Source organism: Patiria miniata, unplaced genomic scaffold (genome assembly GCF_015706575.1).
Source record: "Patiria miniata isolate m_02_andy unplaced genomic scaffold, ASM1570657v1 HiC_scaffold_3, whole genome shotgun sequence".
NCBI lineage: Eukaryota > Metazoa > Echinodermata > Asteroidea > Valvatida > Asterinidae > Patiria > Patiria miniata.
This window is the reverse complement of record NW_024037069.1, coordinates 324,449-347,012: the sequence shown is the minus strand read 5'-3', so window position 1 is coordinate 347,012 and position 22,564 is coordinate 324,449. Positions and strand designations below refer to the sequence as shown.

The following is a 22,564-nucleotide window of genomic DNA, read 5'->3' as shown; positions in this document are numbered from 1 at the left end:
GTTCTGAATTAGAAGACAATGTTACTTTCCAAGACTGGTTGGAAGAGTCCAAAGAAGCGACTCGTGACATGTGGAGTGAAAAACATGAAAAGTACATCAACGAGGGTATGGGTGAAGATCAGGCCAAGGAAAAGGCCGATAGGAAGACCCTCTGGGCAGTCAAGCAAATCTTTTTTGACAAGTACAGGGATTTTCTGTCAAGCTACCTACATCTGAAAGATAACGATTCTCATCAAGATATTGTGGACAATCTCGAAGAAAAAATATATAAGGGCATTAGCGTACAAAAGGCTCTCAGCAGAATTATGCCTTAACACCAGATGAAATTTGACGGATTGTTCCATCAAGATGAAGAAGACGTAAGCGAGGAAGACAGTGACGATTAAAGACTAGTCAACATTACAATGACGATATAATTGCGAAGAAATACATTGGGACAGACAAATAAAAACACGAGTGTTTTAATGAGAAATGACGTCAATAAAGCAATAATGTCATAACGTATATACTAATTTCTGCAGTTGTATTTTTCTTTGTTTGTGTTGTCTTATCAATCGGAAAAGCCTACTCTCAGTCATAAAATTAGCGCTTGGACACGCCCTCTAAATAACCCCCGTTATATACTCGTAAATGAAACAGTCATCCTCGATTTTGTAAACAAATCCGGCACGGAGGTACAACTAGGGTTCGGTGCATTCCTATACAGACAGCGTTAAAGAGGCACCATTTTTCCCGTCGAACGCCAATCCCCCCACCCCCTCAACACCCCCCCCCCCGAGTGGTTTCTCACACGTCCGCAAAAAGACGAGCACGTTACGATTGAATTTTTAACTATGGATAGGCTTTTGCTTGGTTTTGGGGTCGTTTTAGTACGAAATATTACAAAATGCACAGTTGTAAAGGATGGTTGTGTTATTCCGATACGCTCAATCGGGCACTGTCCAGGCCATAGTTCCCTTTAAAAACCACATGCCCGCACGTTTTGTTATGGCTGTAATGCGCTTTAAACCACTGAATCCATTCCTTATTGTACGCGCATCTGCTGACTATAGAGCCTAATCGATAATTTAGCCGTCACGGATTAAGAAAACTTGAGCGCTATCTGATCGGACGGCCGTAATGTATACAGTAGTGTACATGTGTACTAGCATTTGCTCTGGCTGATGCCAAAACCTTCCCTTTTCTACGATCACCGCGCACAGACATATATTTTTACTTGGATGATTCTGGTGGCAGTGTAGAAGAGTGTAATTGGTATTGTATCGATTAACAAGAGGAATATAGGCGCACGGACGGAGTTATTTATTTGCTCCAGGATCGGTGCTATCATCGAGGGGTGATCGACCACCGGTCTCCGTACAGACGCATGGATTATGGATCGTGGATTTATCATATACCCCCCTGGCCGACACAGGTTGTACCTTGCAAGTATGCTGCGGTGAGTGTTTGTTTATAACTTGGAAAACGCAACGTGCACAATACCCATAAACCCAATACAAATGACTTTAAAATAATTCTTCAAATAGACAATCGTACTCGTTTCAGTCTGATCAACGCAACATTCATTTTTGCCATCAATCGCTGCTTTCTGCTTTCGAGCATTCGGAAATCCAATTACTATTTGTATCGATCGGATTAACTTCGTAACAATACTAGTGCGCTGACTTGGCACGCGCCCTCTCCCGTCTATTGTTGGGGGATTAAAGATCCGACCAGCTGGTCGTTCACAGGGACTAACGTATGAAACTCATATTCGGGCTAAGATCCAAATGTACCATAAAAATATATATATATTTTTTTTTCCATACCTTATGCAATCTTTCCCATAGAATAGGTTAAACTGTACCCGGTTCCTTATACCCACACCTATTCCCTATTCATCCCATCCATTCATTAGGTCAAACTGTGCCCAGAATTTCATAACTTCATTAATTCATATTTATATCTACATATTTTCATATTTCCATATTTATGTGACCTTTACATATTTCTATGCCCAAGGTCAAACCGTTCTAAGAAGTCCCCCTCCACTACTGGGGGACCACGGGCAAATGCCTATGTCTATATATTGAATGATGAGTAGTTAGCTCCAAAGAGGGACTTCGGCTGCCGGAGGGATTTTACTTGTTTTGCGGCCCGGGGATGCAGGGTGGGGGGAGGTGGGGGGGGGGGGTGTTAAGACCTTCTAAACCCGACCCGTAGATCTACGACTACGATAGACATTTTGCAGTTCAAAATTTGCTACTTCAATCAATCTGACAATTTCACCATTCTGCATTGCCCGTCATGAGACCCGGAAATCAAGTTTGATTTCCTAATCAGTCAAATGTTGTTTCTCGTGACCTAATTTTTCTTCTTTCCTCGGCATTAATGACGAGTTAAGGTACGGATTAGTGCGTCATTTTTTATTCAAAGCTTCTTTTTTTTTAAGAATCAGTTCCTGATTTGGAGTTCGTCCGGGGGGGGGGGGGGGGGGGGAGAAGACGGGGTGGGTGGTGGTCCCACCGACAGAAACACGCCACCAACGTTGGGACGTATCTCATTTCCTTGTGCACAGAAGCTATATACACATCGCGGGTGATGAGCCGACTTATGTGTACACGTACGCATCACATACAGCGCGACCCGATTCGAGCATGTCAAGCTACCAATCGTGATCGATCACCTGTTGAATATGCCTGTCGAGTTCCTAGTTATTAATAACGTTACAGCCCACTCTTTGAGCCAGGCACCCGATTATGATACTGCGAATATACCAAACTAGTTTGTGTTTCATAATGTTTATGTATTTGGCACACCCCAAAAAAAAAAAAATAAAAACTAAAACCCCGTCATGTTATACTGACAGATTTAACGACTACGGAGTATTTATGAGACTTTTAACGCTTCTTTGCAAGGAATAAAAATGAAAAGTTCAAATGCGTTTCCAAAAAGAAGAAGAAACAATTCGTGTTTTTTTTTTTTTGGGGGGGGGGTGAATTATTGGGGTGTCTTTTGAAGCGGCTACTCGATAAGTGCATTCACACACGAGGTCGCGCGCAGGATTCATTGCGTATCAAACCATATTCTTATCTAGAGTTGTCCGTCGATAGTGGACTTATGTACACATTTTGGATAGCACAAAAGCTTGAACAACGTTTGTAGAAATAAGAAAGTTTTCAGATTTCAATGTTAAAAGGGCTATTTCTTTATCACGATTTTGCACACCCCCATTTCAGTGGAAAAAGCACACAGATCGTAGTAATCCCACGGCTAACAGACCCCTCCCGCCCCGCCCCCTTGAGTGCCCCGCCCCCATGGGAAATTAATGAACACCCAGAAGTTTGACCCTAGTTACGCTGATGGGAGAAATACGATAAAACAGATGAAACTTAGTCATTAACAAGTTGGGGAAAAAGTGCAGTACTTAAACTATACACATTGCCGATTTTATGTAGTTTTGAAAGTATCTTTCAAGTGTTGGTAACAGTTCAAAAATATTGTCTACAGTGCTTTGCTAAATGTCTGTTCTGCGAATGTCTTTTTGCCAGTGAGTATCGTTGTCTATCCCTTTACATATCACGAGCTTTTACGATCTGCATAAGAAAGGAGGAATAATTCTCGAGTAATATGAACGGTTGTGCTACTTGGGGGGGGGGGGGACATTCCCCAGAGGCCCCCCCCCCGTTTTCTCCCACCACAAATATATTAAGTATGTTTATTTTCTTAGCTGTTAAGATCTATAACATGTGGACCCGTTTTGGGCCAATGAAAGCATTATAAACATTGGGACTATGGTACTTATAGTGTGCAGCCTACGTCTTTGTATTCCCCCAAATTCCCCCCCCCCCCCCCAATTTTAGAGTCTGGCACTGCCACTGAGTGAGGAATGCAGTTATTAAAAAAATATTAATGACAACATGGCTTTTGGGGGAATTACGATGACTTAAGTGTAGGTCAAATTTTCAGGGTTAAGCTGTTCTTGAAAAAAATGTTGATATGTATGGCAGAATGAAAAATATAGGTCTGCTTGACAGAAATTGTCGCCTTTAGACGAAACACTGTATATTACAGCAGTTTTTCCCCATAGAGAAAATACAAGTTACAAAAGCAAATTTATTTACCCCAGACCCATATAAGGTTTTCGAAGGCTGCATTTTCCGTGTTGAAAGTACTTGTTTATTCTGTAACGTTTTGTGATTATATAACATAACTGTGGCTTGGAAAGAGCATTATTTGGGATTTATTGTGTACAATAACACACAGTATTTAAAGGCCCCAGCGCATTAACGTACAACACTCATGCCCTGTCTCGACAAAACTATTACACCTATACAACAATTAAACAAGCCGCTGATCTAAACACCTGCAGTGAAAGTTCTCTTAATTTCCATACAAACCCTGTCCAAGACTCATTTGCAGGAGAGAGAAATTGTGCATATAATGGTGTCATGTCCAGTTAAACTTGAAGAATATACCGAATTCCTGTACAACTACGTTTTAAAATCAATGTTCGTTATTTTATTTATCTAAGTACTACTGCCCCTGTAAAAAAATCACATGAGACATTTATAATTACACCAATGATTAAGCTCGCCCATAGATCGATTGCATTCAGCAGCCATCTTGGAGGTGTCTTTTGTTATGTTAATTCATTAACAATGAATACACAAGAGTTCTACGCATGCGTATCCATATCCATGTTGAACAAAATCACTACATCAAAGATTCCCGCAGTGCAAACAATCGTACTAACATTTGCTAACATATGTTCGTGTAAACATGTTGCTATTAAATAAGTTTTGTTTGATATAAAAATCCCAATTTCAGATTATTTTACTAATATACATTTGGTTTGATATGATTATTTAGAGATCACAAGTCAAGATTATTTTGCTAATATATATTTGTTTTGATACGATTATATGGAAATCAAATTTCAATAATATTTTGCTACTATACATTTGTTTTGATATGATTATATGGAAGTCACAATTCCAGATTATTTGGCTAAAATACATTTGGGTTGATATGATTATATTGAAGCGCAATTCAAAATTATTTTGCTAATATATACATTTGGGTTGATATGATTATATGGAAATCACAATTCAATATTATTTTGCTAATATACACTTGTTTTGATATGATTATATGGAAATCACAATTCAAGATTATTTGGCTAACATACATTTTATATGATTATATTGAAACACAATTCAATATTATTTTGCTAATATATATTTGGGTTGATTTGATTTTATAGAAATCAAAATTCATAATTATTTTGCTAATATACATTTGGTTTGATATGATTATATAGAAATCACAATTCAAGATTAATTTACTAATATACATTGGGTTTGAAATGATTAAATAGAAATCACAAGTCAAGATTATTTTGCTTGTATACATTTGTTTTGATATGATTATATGGAAATCACAATGCAAGTTTATTTTGCTTATATATATTTGTTTTGATATGATTATATGGAAATCACATTTCAAGATTATTTGGCTAACACATTCGCACTGTAAAAAATAATGGGCAAAACACTGTTGGGCAATATAATTTTACCCAACATTGGTTTGAAATTGCCCAATTTGGGTAACATTTTTTCAACATTTGGGAAAAATTTGCCCAAGAGATTAACCCGTTGATATGTTGACCAACGTTGGTCTAAATATCACCCATTTTGCCCAACGTGTTTACAGTGTGGTTTGACATGATTATATGGAAACACAATTCAAAATTATGTTGCTAATATATACATTTGGGTTAACATATTTTTGTGCATGTATTAAAAATGGAAGGAACAAGTTACTCACTGTCAAAGTGTACAATTTAGGCTTTAAAATTTGCTTGTAAAAATCCACTCTCCTTGCACGATTTTTGATTTACTATAATTATGCAAATTGTGTGTATTCCGATTGTCACTGAATGATGGCCTAGTCCACACGATGAATGAAAGTATGTACAGCGAATGTAGTCTTCCCGAAATTCATTTTACACTGTGAAAGCCTAGTGTTTGACTTCTGAATACATTAAAAAGCAACAAATGCTAATATAACACGTTGAAGGCGAGAGACGCCATTTACTTGTAGTACAAGGCGTAAGATAAAATGAGTCAGATTCATTATTCTGATATCTATGCACTCAAAAAACCCAACAAACCTCGCACAGCTAGTTTAAGTTTTCCAGCTGCTTTGTGACAGAAACTTAACTTTCAGGAAAACGAATTTAAAACATTCCGTCGATATTGTAACCTCTCACGAACGTTGCTGTTTAGGAACACCAAAAACATCTTGTCTTACATAATATATAAACGTTTATGTTCAGGTTGTAAAGGCGTCAAGCGTTCTTCGGTTTTCCAGCCAGGAAGATTATTATTAATATCATCATTTAGTATAGTCCTACAATCATCCCTCTGTTCGGAAAAAGGAGCGCCGTGGTTATACTAAATAAATCGTGGTTTTATCTTTATGTTTTACCTTAGAGAGTGATTACGAGGATCTCAGCAGATGGAAACCTAGAGAGGTAAACGGTGCCGGTGTCACATGAAAATCCGACTCCTATGAAAATCGGACCCCTTTTTCCCAATTATTGGTTAATCCCTCGCACGTGACAAGTCACTCTCCCGAAACGATCCTAAAAATAGCATGGTATCGTACTCACGCGTGCGCAGTACTACCAATGAGTCCACATTTCATGGAGTCGGATATTCACGCTACACCGGTAAGACAAAATCCATGTTTTGATTAACACACGCTAAATGTTTCTTTCATTGGGTCTGAACACTTTTACCCAAATCTATACCTTTTTCAACCTCAATTTCGTTTGTTTACTCCACCTGTCATTTTGTTCAACATCTTATTTCTTCATCGCGATCTACTGGTTCGTACAAGTGAGCATCGTCTATCTCTACTGATGGGATGACCTTGAGGTGCCTCTGGTGTCTCCCAGAAGGATATTTAGCTGTTTTTACAGTTGGTACCTCGTATTCCTCCCCCGTGTCCTCCTTGGGGGTTGGTGTCATATAGTCTCCATCGACGGTTTTGTCGAGGTATCCTTCGTGTGATCTGATAGGTACACGAGATTTACGGAAACCAACCGTAAGCCCTGAACCAGCACTAACCCCTTTCGCTGCCGAGGTAGAAAGATCTTTCTTCTTATAACGACGACGGAGACAAATCACCAAGGCGTCTACAGAGAGTGTGACAATTAGGGTGATAAACATCGTGGGGAGAACAGTCGCAGCGAAAGAGACGCCAGTGGGTGTTGCTGTCAGTTCTTCGGTCACAGTGGGTGTTGCTCTCAGTTCTTCGGTCACAGTCAGATTGACCACAGCTATGTCACTTTCACCCAGGATATTTTGGACCAAACACGTGTACATTCCTTGATCATATAGATCAACCGAAATGATGTGTAAATTCATGCCTCTTGAAAAGAAATATCTGTCCTGCCATTTGTCTGGTATCACCGTACCGTTGGGGTTCAACCATGTAATGTCGGGGATGGGTATGCCGGTCGCTGTGCATAAGAGAGTCGCTGTCTGACCGACTATCACGTTAAGATGGTTCGCGTTAGTCACGGCCTTTGGAGGATCACAGATAAAATCAGGTATGTCTAAGTCTGAAACCTCTGCTCCTGAGTTCTGCGGTGGACCTTGACATCGAGGGAGAACAGACGGGGGGTTGTTGCGAAGCCAGTCACGTAGACCCGTCAACCGGCAGTCACACTGGAGCGGGTTGCCTTCAAGCTCAAGTCTGGATGGCGCTCTGTGACCCCCAGTAAGAGAGTCACCAGGGACTACTTGGATCTGATTGAAACTCAAGTCCAGGACTACCAAGTCATGGCAATGACCAATTATGTAACTGATGTCATGAATGGAATTGTGAGCTAGCAGGATGTTCTGTAAGTTGCTGAGGAGGCTACAATTTGTGATATCAAAGACTTTAAGTTTGTTTTTAGAGAAGTCCATCGTAATAAGGCCAGGCATCTGCCGGAACATCTCTGGCTGGACGTAAACCAGTCGATTCCCGGCGAGATACAGCCGTTCCAGCGAGTCCAGACCGAGAAAGTAATCCGGATATAACTCGGAGAATTTGTTGTTTGTAATGGAAAGCTGCACTAGTTCAGCTTGGTTGAGAAATATGCCACCAAACAATGACGTCAGGGCGTTGCCATCGAGATACATAGACCGTAGCTTAGTGAGTTGACTCAGAGCTGTTGATGAGATGAACACGAGTCGATTATTTGCGAGATGGAACTCCGTCAGGTCAATGAATCCGTGTAGGGTTGTAGAGGACAGGTTGGCCAGTATGTTGTCATCAGCGTATAAGATCTGAAGACCTTGAGCCCAATCTGGTTGTATCAAGGAATTAAACGAGTTGTTCCTAATGTCTAGCTCCTCCAGTAAGGTTTCTCCACGGTCAAAGAAATCGAATCCACTAAATTCACGTAATCCATTGCTGTCTACCATGAGCTTAGTAGGAAGTGTGGCTTCAATGTCTTGAAGTATGTTGTTACTAAGAGAGAGTAGGCCATGATGGGAACCCGAACCACGCACCGTGAGTTCGACATGTGTGATTTCATTGTGATCTAGTAAAAAGGTCACGTTGGTGCTGGACCTACCTGGATGACGTAGGGACCAACGGAAACCCTTTATTCTGTTGAACCGCAGGCTGATAAATGAGAGGGAAGTGCGAATTGAATCGAACCAGAACCATGAAGATGATGACGACACCTCAACACTTTGTATTTGATTTGAATTAGCATCAAATCTTCTTAAATTGTTACAAGATGGGATCACGCTTAAGTGATGGAGTGAGTTGTAGTCCAGTGACATCTCTTCGAGAGAAGTAAGCGAACAAGAAGAAGGCAAGTTCGAAACGATGTTATGGTCCAGCGATAGTTTCTTCAGGCTCCCCATCCCGGTTGACTGCAGCAGGGACGTCACATCAGATATGTCGTTGTAGTCAAAGTACAGCTCAACCAACCTCGTGAACGTCCCGTTGAATTCGTCTGGTTCCAGCACCGATATGGCGTTGTGACTGAGATCCATGACGAGGGAGTCTGGGTAGTTGGCGGGGATACAGTTCAGATTACGGGAGGAGCAGTCAGCCCTCGCTGTCACGTGGTCGTAATCACACTGCACATGACAGGTAGACGATTGACAAGTTCCGATAAGATCACCAGCGAGGAACAGAACCCAGGCCATGGCAAACATAGCCATTTTCAACTGAAATGAAAATGGAAAAAATGAGCACTTACAAGAAGAACCGTTGGATTTGTTTTAAATTGAATTGTGTATGCAAGGAATAAACATTTTGTATTCTAAAACAGAAGCCAAAGTAAAACTACTGAATGACTTCAGAGTTAGTATAGGCCTGTCTTTATTCTTAACTGCGTGTGATTTTGATGCCATTATAAAAAACTTAAACAAAATCTGTCTTTTTTAAATGTAAGTTACAGTTGGAATGACGCCAAATAAAAAGAGTAAAAATTTATATGTACTTTTAAAAGAATAGATACGTAAAGACATAGTTTAAATACGTAAAGACATAGTTTAAATGATGTAAAAAGAGAAAAAAGCCTAGTTGTTCAAATAAAAATACTTTTCATTGCTTTTATTTTTCAAAATATTTCCTAACGTTTGAACATTTGACCATATTTGATTATTTCACAATAGGAACATTTCTGATATAAGTCCATGACTACAATCAGTTTCATTAGGGGATTGATGTAGGCTAATTGTTCTTTGAAAACATCTGTTGAAAAACGTTCACACAAAACAATATCGTTTTGCTGAAATAGTGTGGGTTTGAAAGTTTTGAATGAAGATTTGCATTATTCATTACGATGCCTGAGTGAATTTGTAAAGTATCTGATTGCCAACAACATTTTAAAAATCTCCCAAATAATCGTAGCTCTGCATTTCTCATATTTCATTTCTAAACTACGAATGAACTTAATTAGGTTAACATTTTACTCACAGAGTATCTTGGCTTTCTCCAAGAAGCAACACGATTTCAAATTATCTGAGAACTTGTACGCTGTACGTCTGATCTGAATGTAGGCGGAAGTCAAAGTGGAAAGAAATAAGCTGAAAGCGATAGTAGTTTCACTAGTTTGCACTTCCTGTTCTTCTGACGTTTATGTAATAAGACCCGGTAAAAAGAATTGTGGCCAATTGTGTTTTGTTATGTCAAGGAAAGAGAAACTATATAAGGATGCTAGAAAACTCGAAACATTATGTTGTAGCTCAACCAGGTCGACTCGGGTTAGCTCCGTGCCGTTCGCTTAGCTGTGACGTCATTCTCGGGGCTCACTCGGGTCAGCCTGTACCACCAGTGGTCAGCCTGTTGTTACTTCTTGCGAATGACGGGGAAGCAGTATATAGTTAAGTAAGACTGAGTCCAAAAATGGCGTTTTGTCAACGGCTTCAACGTCGGTTATGCACGTCACGTGAGGATCACGATGGCCCGCCTTTGAGCGTTCGACTAGCCCTGCTCTCGTGGCATATAACCCGTCTGCATTTACCCAAGGTCGACCCTGGCGAGCTATAAATGGTCAGTGATCCAACGCACCCATGGACTCGTAAAAAAGAAAATAAATTACATGTGTACACGTTGGCGTGCAACATTTCGTTTCGGTTTATATGATAATTCTGTTTCAGCAACGCTGAAACTAAAACAGTTCCTTGCTTGAGATGAGTGATAACTGATTATACTTTCGAAATTAGCTTTTAGACATCTCCAACAACTCCAAGAAGGTATGCGGTAATTTAATATAGCTCTATGGTATGCGTTGACAAATTAACTCGATATGGCCACCTGAGGGCGCTAGGCATGCATGTCCACGATTAATAACGCAGTTGCGTGCGGAGTTTTCTTGTTTGAATCAGGGCACGTACAAAGGCACGTAAAGTAGTTCTTCATGGATGTTGACCTGTAAGTCAGATTAATGTTCATGTTAATGAGGAACTAAATCAATGAAAAGCGACATTGTACTGTAAGCAATTTCAGTGAGAGCTAGCGGCGGCAATTTGTTGTCAACATGGGTCATGGGGGTGCGGGGGTGGCCGGGGGAGGGGGGAGCAGCTTGGAAGTTTTGAAAAGCGGAGTCGAGGTTGGAGGTGGGGGGGGGGGGCTTGACACCATTAATAGGCGCTGTTCCAAGATGTATATATGTACGCACAAATACACATTATGCGTATTTATGTTTTTTATGCGCCATTTCAGTGAAAGTGGAATTTAGGTAAATTGGTCTAAATTCTAAACGCACTGGGTTAAATTATTGGGGTCAACGCAATTATCGTCCCCGCCCTACATTTATTGAGGGGGGGATCCCCCCCCCCCCCCGATCGATCGCCGCCCATGGTTGGAGCTATATTTGGCGCCCAGGGATATGTGCGTAAATTGGCTGAACTTGCGGCACGTGCGGCCGGCCGGCGCGGTTCGATGTTCGCTCGAGGAAGTTCCTTTTCTCTAACGCTTCATTTTTTGGGCCAGTGAACATCGATTTTTTTTTTTATTTCTTTCGATGTTAGGAAACAGAATGTGCCCCAGAAATCGGAATGCCTGCATGAGTAAAAGAATTAACCGTGCTACATCGACTGATTATTTTGGAGGCTTTTAAAGACTGCATTTTCCGTGTACAAAATGCATGTTTATTCGCTTTGTATATAACAATCATAACGGTGGCCTGAAAAAAGCCATTATTTTGATATTTACTGTGTATACACTGTAAAGCCCCTAGCACATTGACGTACAATTATGTCAGTCTCAATGATTTGATGTATGATACATATTTATAGACTTTAGATATTCTCATGATCATGTCAACCGTTTTAATTTTAGAGGAAGCAAATGGAATAAAATCCAGCTGATATAGTTTGACAAAACCTGAATCAGGTGTAATTTGCATATTCTCCACTGTCACTACTAAGTCCAACCTCCGTTTTAAACATTTCAATTTTTCAGCATTCTAAAACATTACAAGCAATAGAATTCAAAAACTACCAGATTATTCAACAAAATTAAGACGTGCATCTATTATATAATATTTCTTTAAATTTCTATTCACAAGAGGCAAAATTATCAACCTAGCTCCTTATTTTGTGCAGGATTAAGTCTAGGAAGAAAAAAATATTAATATACATGTATGTTGTCATGCCCTTTTGAACTTGAAGCATACTGCATTTCTGTACACTACGTTTTAATATCAGTGTTAGTTATAAAAAAAACATTATGTTCATTATTTTCAACACTCCCTTATCAATGCATGCAACTTGAATAATCATGTCAGGCCATATTCAACCATTTTGTAGTAAGCCTTCTTATACGATTAAGTTCGTACTTACATTTTGCTTATACATGTTTTATATGAGTATATGGAAATCAGAGTGCAAGGTTGTTAACAAACATTATATTAATTATTCCGAAGTGTTGAATAAGATATCCCCTAAGAAGAGATACATTGAACAGGTTTTAGGATACCGATTTTGTTCAATGTATGTACCAATGACAACATAGATCAATAACTGAAACCATTATTTTAATCTCATTTTAAAACATACATTTTCTTTGTCCATTCCAACATGTATACTCAGTGAGTAAGACAAATCATTCCATTGTATTATACGTGTTTATTGCTGAACCAAGACAGGGCAGCCTATAGTCCACTCGCTGACTGTGAATTAGACTTGCTTAAGTCTGACCTTGGCCCAAAAGTTTGAAATAGGATTTATTTATTTATACCTATTTTTATCCACTGTAAACCCAAGTAGCAAAAAGCTGGTTTTTACTAGGGCCCTGCATTAACATAAACTAATAATATGAATTTTACAAAAGGAAAGGAAAAAACAATGAAGTGATATGCACTTAACACAAAGAAAAAGCAAAATCTTAGAAAAGACAAAAAAGACCAGCAACAAAAACAAATCAACACTCTTTCGTAAAATAACGTAACTAAAACAGAGCGCTAAAAAGGATAAACAAAAACCGAAATAAAAAGTTCAGGTGCATGTATAAACAAACAGAGTGACTTCAGTACGGAAAAAATGTAAAAAAAATTAGAAAATATAAAAACAACCATATATTCCTTAATCAAGTTATGACGTTTGAGAAGATTCAAGTAAAACAAGAACACATAAAGAATAATCAACGATTAATTAAAAACGAATGCAAATACTTATTAAACAATATTAAAAAAACGAGCATAACAATTGGTACATGTACTTTTTTTTAAATCACGAGGGATCACGTGCCTCTATTAAATAACGCCAATAAATGGGCTCTATTCGGCCATTGGGTAGGCCACGTGCATGAAAATAGACTTCCAGTGATAAGCCATTCTGAACCACAATGAATATATGTTTTTGTGTGCTCTGGGCCCAGCTTTAATAGGTTTTCCTTGTCTTGTTATTGTGCGCTTGACCGACGCTGTATAAATCAAACATTGTCATAATTTACATTCGGGTATACATTTTGTCTGACCTCCCGTGCCTATTCCATATAAACATGGGATGATCACGCTAACAACGGTCAAAATGGACAACTCAGGCTCAAACACTTTACTTGTAAAAAAATCCACTCTCGTTGAACAGGCTTTTTTAACTAAAAATTAAACTATTCTTTTCTTTAAATTATGGCTTCGTATTTACAAAGTCGACATAATAAATCAAACTAGAATGTAACAATGTAGCCTTCCCGAAATTCAGTCTTAGTGAGAAACCTAGCGTTTAACGTTTTAACGCACAAGTAATGTAAACACATCATTAAAAAAACAAAAAACATTTTAACACGTTTGAGGGAAGAGACGGCATTTATTGTTGTAAATAGCATCAATAAATTGTGTGTCAGATTCATATTCAATTCATATTCAGATATCCATGCAGCCAAAACTAAGCTTCAAGGGCAGCAGCTGCTTGTAACTGAAAGTTAACTTACGTGGAAGCAAAGTGTAAACATTTCGTTAATATTGTACACTTTTCGTGAACGACACTTTTTAGAACCACTTAACTTGTCTTACTTTAAACGTTTATGTTTAGATTGCAATTGCGTCAAGCGTTCTGGGGCCAATTTCATAGAGCTGCTAAGCACAGAATTTGCTTAACCACAAAAACGTCTTGCTTAATAAAATCATGTTACCGGCTAAAACTTCATGCGATAGTTAAGCTAAGTAAACAACAGTTAAATACCAGTCACAAGCAATGTACATCACATGGAGTTTTGGCAGGTAACCTAATTTTACTAAGCAATGTGTTTTTCGTGCTTAAGCAAGTTTTGTGCTTAAGCAGCTCTATGAAATTGTAGATTTTGCAGTTTTACAATGTTATAAGAGTGACTAACGAAGTGAAATATTCGACTAGACTGCAGGACATTCGAAGACAATTTCTATACGAATATTCAAGGTGATATTCGTCCCTCTGGTTGGGTTCTTTCCTTGCCCTCCACCCCTAAATGGCCTGGGTTCGTTTTCTGCCCAGGTCCACAAGTGATTAGATTTTTCAGTCCCTACGTTATTCTGGTTTCCTCAGATTATTGTTTTGGGTTTTCCTCCAAAGTTCGAAAACTGTAGGTTTGTCAACTTCTTATGTTTCGCCACCGATGTTGACTGGTTCGTAGACGTCGGCATCGTCCATCTCTGCTGATGGGATGACGTTGAGGTGCCTCTGGTATCTCGTAGATGGTACCTCGTATTCCTCCCCTGTGTCCTCCTTACAGGTTGGTGTCATGTACTCACCCTCGATGGGTTCGTTGACGTAGCCTCCGTCTGATCTGGTAGATACAGTTTTACGGAAACCAACCGAAAGCCTTGAACCACCCCTGACCCCTTCCACTGCCGAGGTAGAAAGATCTTTCTTCCTATAACGACGACGAAGACAAATCACCAAGGCAACGACAGCGAGTGTGACAATAAGGGTGATAAACATGGTGGGGAGAACAGCCGCAGCCAAAGAGACGCCAGCGTGTGTTGATTTCAGTTCTGCGGAAACAGTCAGATTGACCACAGCTCTGTCAAATTCACCCAGGATGTTTTGGACCAAACACGTGTACATTCCTCGATCAGATAGCTCAACTGAAATGATGTGTAAAGTCACGTCTCTTAATATGAAAAATCTGTCCTGCCATTTGTCTGGTATCACCGTACCGTTGGGGTTCAGCCATGTTATGTTGGGAATGGGTATACCAGTCGCTGTGCATGAGAGAGTCGCTGCCTGACCGACTATCACGTTAAGATGGTTCACTTTACTCACGGCCTTTGGAGGATCACAGATGAAATCAGGTATGTCTAAGTCTGTAACCACTGCTCCTGAGTTCTGCGGTGGACCTTGACATCGAGGGAGAACAGACGGGGGATTGTTGAGAAGCCAGTCACGTAGGCCCGTCAACCGGCAGTCACACTGGAGCGGGTTGCCTTCAAGCTCAAGTCTGGATAGTGCTCTGCTTCTTCCCCCTACAGTAAGAGAGTCACCAGGAACCACTCTGATTTGATTGAAACTCAAGTCCAGGACTTCAAAGTTATCGCAGTGACCAAGTATGTAACTGATGTCATGAATGGAATTGTGAGCTAACAGGATGCTCTTTAAGTTGCTGAGGATGCCACAATTTTTGATTTCAAAGACTTCAAGTTTGTTTTGAGAGAAGTCCACCATGGTGAGGCCAAGCATCTGCCCGAACATCTCCGATTGAACGTAAACTAGTCGATTCCCAGCGAGATACAAACGTTCCAGCGAGCCCAGACCGAAAAAGTAATCCTGATGTAGCACGGAGAGTTGGTTGCTAGCGATTGAAAGCTCCACCAGGTCAGCTTGGTTGAGGAATATTCCACCAAACAATGATGTCAGGGCGTTGCCATCAATATACAGAGACCGTAGTTTCGTGAGTTGACTCAGAGCTGTTGATGAGATGAACAAGAGTCGATTATTTGCTAGATGGAGCTCCGTCAGGTTGATGAATCCTTGTAGGGTTGTAGAGGACAGGTTGGCCAGTATGTTGTCATCAGCGTATAGGATCTGAAGACCTTCTGCCCATTCTGGTTGTATCAAGGAATCAAACGAGTTGTTGCTTATGTCTAGCTCCTCCATTAAGGTTTCTCCACTGTCAAAGAAATTGAATCCACTAAATGCACGTAATCCATTGCTGGCTATGACGAATTTAGCAGGAAGTGGGACTCCAATGCCTTGAAGTTTGTTGTTACTAAGAGAGAGTAGGCCTAAATAGGAACCAAAACCACGCACTCTTAGATAGACTTGTGTGATTTCATTGTGATCGAGCAAAAAGGTCACATTGGCGCTGGACATTAGACGTGCGTACCAAGAGAAACCTCCTATCCCGTTGAACCGCAGGCTGATAAATGAGAGGGAGGTGGGTAATTGATTGAAGGAAAATGAAAACACATCAACATTTTGTATTTCATTTGAATCAGCTGAAAAGCTCTTTAAATTGTTACAATGGGGAATTCCGTATAAGTAATCGAGTGAGTTGTAGTCCAGTGACATCTCTTCGAGAGAAGTAAGCGAACAAGAAGAAGGCAAGTTCGAAACGGTGTTATGGTCCACCGATAGTTTCTCCAGGCTTCCCAACCTGGTTGACTGCAGCAGTGACGTCACATCAGATATGTTGTTGTAGTCAAGGTACAGCTCAACCAACTTCGTGAACGTCCCGTTGAAGTCGTCTGGTTCCAGCACCGATATGGCGTTGTGGCTGAGATCCATGACGAGAGAGTCTGGGTAGTTGACCGGGATACAGTTCAAATTTCGGGAGGAGCAGTCGGCCTTTGCTGTCACGTGGTCGTAGTCACACTGCGCATGACAGGTAGATGATTGACAAGTTCCGATAAGAACACCAGCTAGGAACAACATCCAGGACACGGAAAACGAATCCATTTTCAACTGAAATGAAAAATAAAAAAATACCAAAAATGTCCAGAATGTATATGGTCTCTCTACGCTAATGAGGTAATCTATATAGTAATAAAAAAGTTTATTGTAAAAGCCTCCGTGTAAGTTGAGGAATTTGTCCACATACAACAAACACACATGCTTCCCAATAGACACAATGACCAAGTGGCGTAAATCTGTGCCGGCGAAAGGGGGGATGGGAGATGACCAAAATCCAATAATTGCCCGGCCATGGAAAATCGAAAAGTGGTGGGGGTTGGGGGGTTGTGGCGCTGGGGCTGGACACCACATTACACTAGGGGGCGCTCCTCGGGATACAGATGTATATTAATATTGTAGAGTTTGCAGAATCCAGTATAGGTGGCGCTGTTGACTTTTAGTGGAGTTTGGGGTCAGCGCAAGTCAGCGTGAAATTGGCGCGTAAAGTGCGTGCGCACGCGCGGTTAGTTGCTGTGCAGATCTTGGTTGTGAAGGTTGTTCTGAAAGGCCAGCTCCGTGTGTACACACCCCAGGCTCCACGTTGCGATTAGATGTATAGTGCAGATAAAGGTAAATCACAAGTAATACTGATAAAGTGTGTTCATTGTTTGGATGTTTGGAGGAAAGAATTAGAAGTGTCATTTGTGTCCACTGAATAAAACTGAACCCCTGAAAACGCTTCAATATATACTCATGCTTTAAATTCATGACAAGTATTGTGTTTCTCTACTTTTCAGTGTTTTTGAATACATTTTGGTTGTTTGGATGTTCGAAAAATACCTCAAAATCAGCTTTTTTGGTTTCTCATCGCGAAAAAGTGGGGGATGATTTAATAGCCCATCCCTCTGGTCATAAAATGGGGGATATATACCCCTACCCCATGTTGCCCCCCCCCCCCCGTCCCCCGTCCCCCCCCCCCCCTCCGCGATCCGCCCTTCATCCCCCACGGGATTTACGCCCCTGCAATGGCCGGATTTCGTGTGTGAACAGCCTGGAAGTTGGGGCAAGTTCGCGAAGCCGGAGGAGCGGTTACCAACTACTGGTTGGTTGCGAATGTGCGAACGACTCTTAGTCGGGTGTCGGCCACTTCGCACAATTGCCACTTCGCCTATTTACCACTACGCCGAATGACCACTTCGCTGAATTGACCAAGTGACTAGACTGTACTACGCAACACGCACCGCCCACGCCTATGCTTGCATGCACATTAACAAGCTCCATAGGTGCTATGATGTATGCATCATGGTGTGGCACACTTGGACAGTTTACCCTGACTTTCGTCAATAATTGTTAAACTTCTTTGTCAAACTTCAACTTCATTCAGTCTTTAAGTGAAGAATTTTTATACATCATTGCCTCTGTGAACAGTTTTAAAAACGGTGGAGTCCGGAAACTAGGCACAAAAAAGTCGGCTGGAAGAGTTCCCTAACCGTCCGTACCTAACGTGACGCACTTGACTAAATCTTGGAAAATTCCAACTTAACATTCAATAATTTCTTTAAAGTTGATGAATCTGACAAACCATTATTATCTCTACTAACATAGCGTACCCCAATACAAGTTTGTCAGAAAGTTAGTTTCTTATTTTTTTTTGTTGGGGGGGGGGGGGGAGGGGCATTTTCAAAGGTTCACTGTGCACTCACTATACTATCGGAAAATCACGCCGAGATAAATTTCTCTGCTAGTTTTGCAACGGGTACATAAGCTCGCGAGTTATGAAAGGGAGTCTTTAGAACTTGATGAAATTTCACTTTCTGTGAAATTCCAATTAAAAACTTTGCTCAAGCTAGACACTGCATGTGAAAAATCGAAGTGCGCCACGTTGGTCAAGTCGACCATGGAATGAAAAAGTTTAATCTCAACTGGGTTTGGATGAAAATAAAAAGTCGTCACCCTTCCCCAGTCTCCGTTCACCCACTTGAAATTTGGCAGAAAACAGTAGAAAAGCACAGGGATATAAGTTAACACAATATATCAATGAAGACACTTTAAAAATGCCCTTTTCCCCCTTTTTTCTGTTTAGTCGTCTCTGAAACTTTTTATTTGGAGATTGACTGTTTATCTTATCGTCCTGTGGAAAGCGAATAGCGGTATTGTCTAATATTGACCACGATTTCGGTTTTGAACAGCGCCCTCATGGGAAGATGGTGTCCAGAAATTGGGCGCCCCTCAACTTTAACTTCCGCCCCCCCCCCCCCCATCGCTTTACAAGGACACGCAGTTCGGAGACGTTGGCGATACGCATTCGATTTACTATTTTATTTAGTTTGACCCCTACGTTATAGGTCGACCTGACAATCTATGCAGTTATCGGTATTACTGATCATATTAAAAGGAAAATAGGATCATTTTCATTTATCCCAACAGTAACCTACCGAATTTACATAAAACATATTTTTTTATTGATCGTATTTGTACCAAATACCCCGTGAAATTATTTCTACTGGATTGCAGCCATTTGAAAGAAATCGAGAAATGAAGTTGATTTTCGACGATCAGTCGATATTGACTAACTTCTGAAAAAAAGTGTGCTATGAACGAAATCTTGTTTCGTGATAAAAAAGTTTGTCCATGATTATGAACAATTTTCAGAAAAATGCGATATCCACTACAACTTCAACAGGTTGCGTTTTGAACATTCTGGTTTGGACTTTGAATAATATTATTATTGGAAAAGACCAAGAAAGCAAATTTCTGATATGCCTTCAACTGGCTGTCCACAATAATCCGCCATTTTGAGACTGTGTTTTACCCTAGTGATTTGTATCTAGCCTACGTGTGCATTACAGATGCATGAAAAGACAGTCAACAGCCACTATTAAAATTGATTGAAAGGATTGTTTGAGCGTTTTGTCTAAGCGCGGTAAATCTGTGCCGGGACGAGGGGGGGGGGGGGTAGGGGATGAATATAATTTGTAAAAAAATGGCCCGGCCGATGAAATTAAAAAAGCAGGGGGGGGGGGAGTTCGAAAATGCCCTAAAATCTGCATGTTTTGTTTCTCACCACGAAAAAGTGTGTGGGGGATGATCCAATGGCGCGGCCCACCACCACTTCACGGTCAAACAAGTATATTTTCTCCAAACTTCTCCATAGTCCTCGGGTTATATGTCACGATTCAAAAGTGTACGGGTTTAATATCAGCTTGTTTATTTCTTTACTTAATAGTCACCAAAATAAAACAAATAGGGTCTATGGTGCTTATTACAAAGGAAAGAAACTTCGCAAAATGAAATGCATATAATAGGAAAAAAAAGGAAGATTCCAAACGACCCTCCGGTTATTTTCAGGCCACAGATAAAAAAGAGAGATTTTTTTGCCACATGTGCTACCGCAACAACTTACCTTATGACTATTCAGCAATTGAAGCAAAATATCTTATATTATTCCAGAACTGGGAGTTAAAGGATTTACTGATGTCGATGTGTTTTGAAAACATACAATAAAGTTTGAATGAAGATTTGCTGTCTCCAAGAAATTTTGAAGTTTCATTGATGCCAAAAACAAAATCCAAATGTTCTTCATATACTTCTTCAATTCCCATATTTTATTGTCACATTCCAGATAGTTCCAGAAATGCAAGACCACTTGTCGAGTCCGCACCCTGTCGCCTGAAAGACAAACTTGGAATGAAATAAAATTTTAATTCTACTCACTCAGTATCCTGGCTTTCTCCAAAAAGCAAACGACGTCAAAAATATCAGAGAACAAACAACTGATCGGAGACTTGCACATCGTACGTCTGATCTGAATGTAGGCGGAAGTCAAAATGGTAAAAATCAGCTATGAAGCGAGAGTATTTCGATATTTCCTGTAGTCGTCTGACGTTTGTGATAAGATCTTGTAAAATAATATAAACATTTGGGCCAAACTTTATGTATTATGTCAAGACGAAGGAAAATAATGATATTTTCACATCTGGCCTGTGTTATTTAAACAATATTTTTACCAAAAAAAAAATGATAATTTGGCTCCAACCTGGCGTTTTTTTTACACTGGAGGCTCGCAATGAATGGGGCGGCATTCATTGCGTTTTAACAGTAACAGCTGATTTTTTCCCACCCTTAAAGGCTAAAGGGCGGGGGCAAAAGGGGGTACATGCTACTATGGCCCGCCTCTTGGTTATCTGCTTTCTTGCTGGATGTTATTCAAAGAAAATACGCAGTTTTAAGACTCAAACCTCCCACCGAAATCTTTGTTTTCGTTCTGTCAAAGTGATTTTTTTTTGCAAATGACACTTAACCTGTTTGTTTTCTTACCGTATATGCATATTAATTATTATACTATAATTTGAGACCAGGGATGGATCTAGTTTTTGATCAAGAATGCACGCATGGGCATTGGGTGTTATTTTTTCTGCATGACTTTTTGAAATTGTTGTGGCCTAAGGTGGAAGGGAGGGAAGACCCTCTAAACCCCACCCTTAACATTACGTAAAGACTGCCCCTTTCCACTCAAGTGCCCTTCTTTTCACCAGCTTTTAACCCCCCCCCCCCCAATATTTGTAAAGAGAGCCTTGTTTAAAAAAAGGGCCGGTTTTTAGCCAGGGGCCTTTTATGAGTGCCCTTACTGGAATTTTGCTCGACTGTTGGCAATTGTGCCGCTCTTTAAAGCGCTAGGCCTATAGTGTGTATTATCGTCCGGTTTGAACAACACCCCCATTGGTACCAACCCCCCCCCCCTCCTACTTTTGATTTAACGGAGATTAAATGTGCGGAGAGAAAAAAACCTGTCTACATTTCAGCACGGATGCGCAAGTGCCCTTTTCACGAACTTTTGACCCCCTTCCCATTAAAAATGACCTTGCATGCCACCCGTAGATCTCCATTTTCTAGTTCACATTTTGCTACTAAAACAATCAGATTATTTCACCACTTTGCATTGCCCATCGTGGAAGCCTCAAGTCAATGATGATTACTCATCAGTCACATGTCATTACCCGAGCCCTGATTTCCTTTCTTTCCTGGGCATTCATGACGGATTGAAGTAAGCATTATTATTTTTCGTCCATAATTCTGAGCTTTTTTAAGGGTTAGTTCCTGATTTAGAGTTCGTCTATTTATTTTTGACGACCTTGTGGCAGGGGAATATATTTGTATCTCCTATTTCCTTGTACATCCCAAGCATGTTTAATAATAATAATAATAACCAAGCGTAATTACAATTAATTGAACATGTTATTTTAAGGCCAACCATTATTATTGCTCATTTAAAGGAATTCATTATCTTATTTGTTTTTGTCTCTGAGTGTAAAACATCATAACCAAGGACCAACGTGGTTGCCATAAGAATTTTCCCGTTTTTCTCCCAAAAGGTTTTTTCGCGAGTGTTTTGCCCCTCTAGCGATTAATAATCGTGTAGGCCACATGCATGAAACAACTTCAAGAAATTAGGCGTTCTGAATATGTGACCTGCTGAGGCTAAATGAGGAATGTCCCCCAAAACTTTGTTTTGAGTTATCGGTGTCCAAAGTTGCCTATGTATGTGTGGAAAATCACATCAAAATCGATTTTGGGATTTTCTAATTTTTAAGTAGCCAGGGTATCTGGGATTCACACTGTGTATTTTCGGGCTGGGTGTTAATTTAAGAAAATACGCAGTTTTGAGACTCAAACCTCCCACCGAAATCTTTGTTTACGTTCCGTCAAAGTGATTATTTTTTTTGCAAATGACAATTTACCAGTTTGTTTTCTTACCG

The 22,564-nt window shown here is 40.2% G+C and overlaps 1 protein-coding gene across 1 annotated transcript; it reads right to left on the bottom strand.

The window, feature by feature from the left end:
- Positions 1 to 6,842: 6,842 nt before the first annotated feature.
- Positions 6,843 to 16,874, bottom strand: LOC119737868. The gene is made up of 2 exons (XM_038212500.1): positions 14,601 to 16,874; positions 6,843 to 9,221 (listed from the first exon to the last, which is right to left on the bottom strand). The coding sequence occupies exons 1-2, from the start codon at positions 16,872 to 16,874 to the stop codon at positions 6,843 to 6,845; spliced, it is 4,653 nt and encodes a 1,550-aa protein (XP_038068428.1).
- Between the last annotated feature and the right edge of the window lie 5,690 nt (positions 16,875 to 22,564).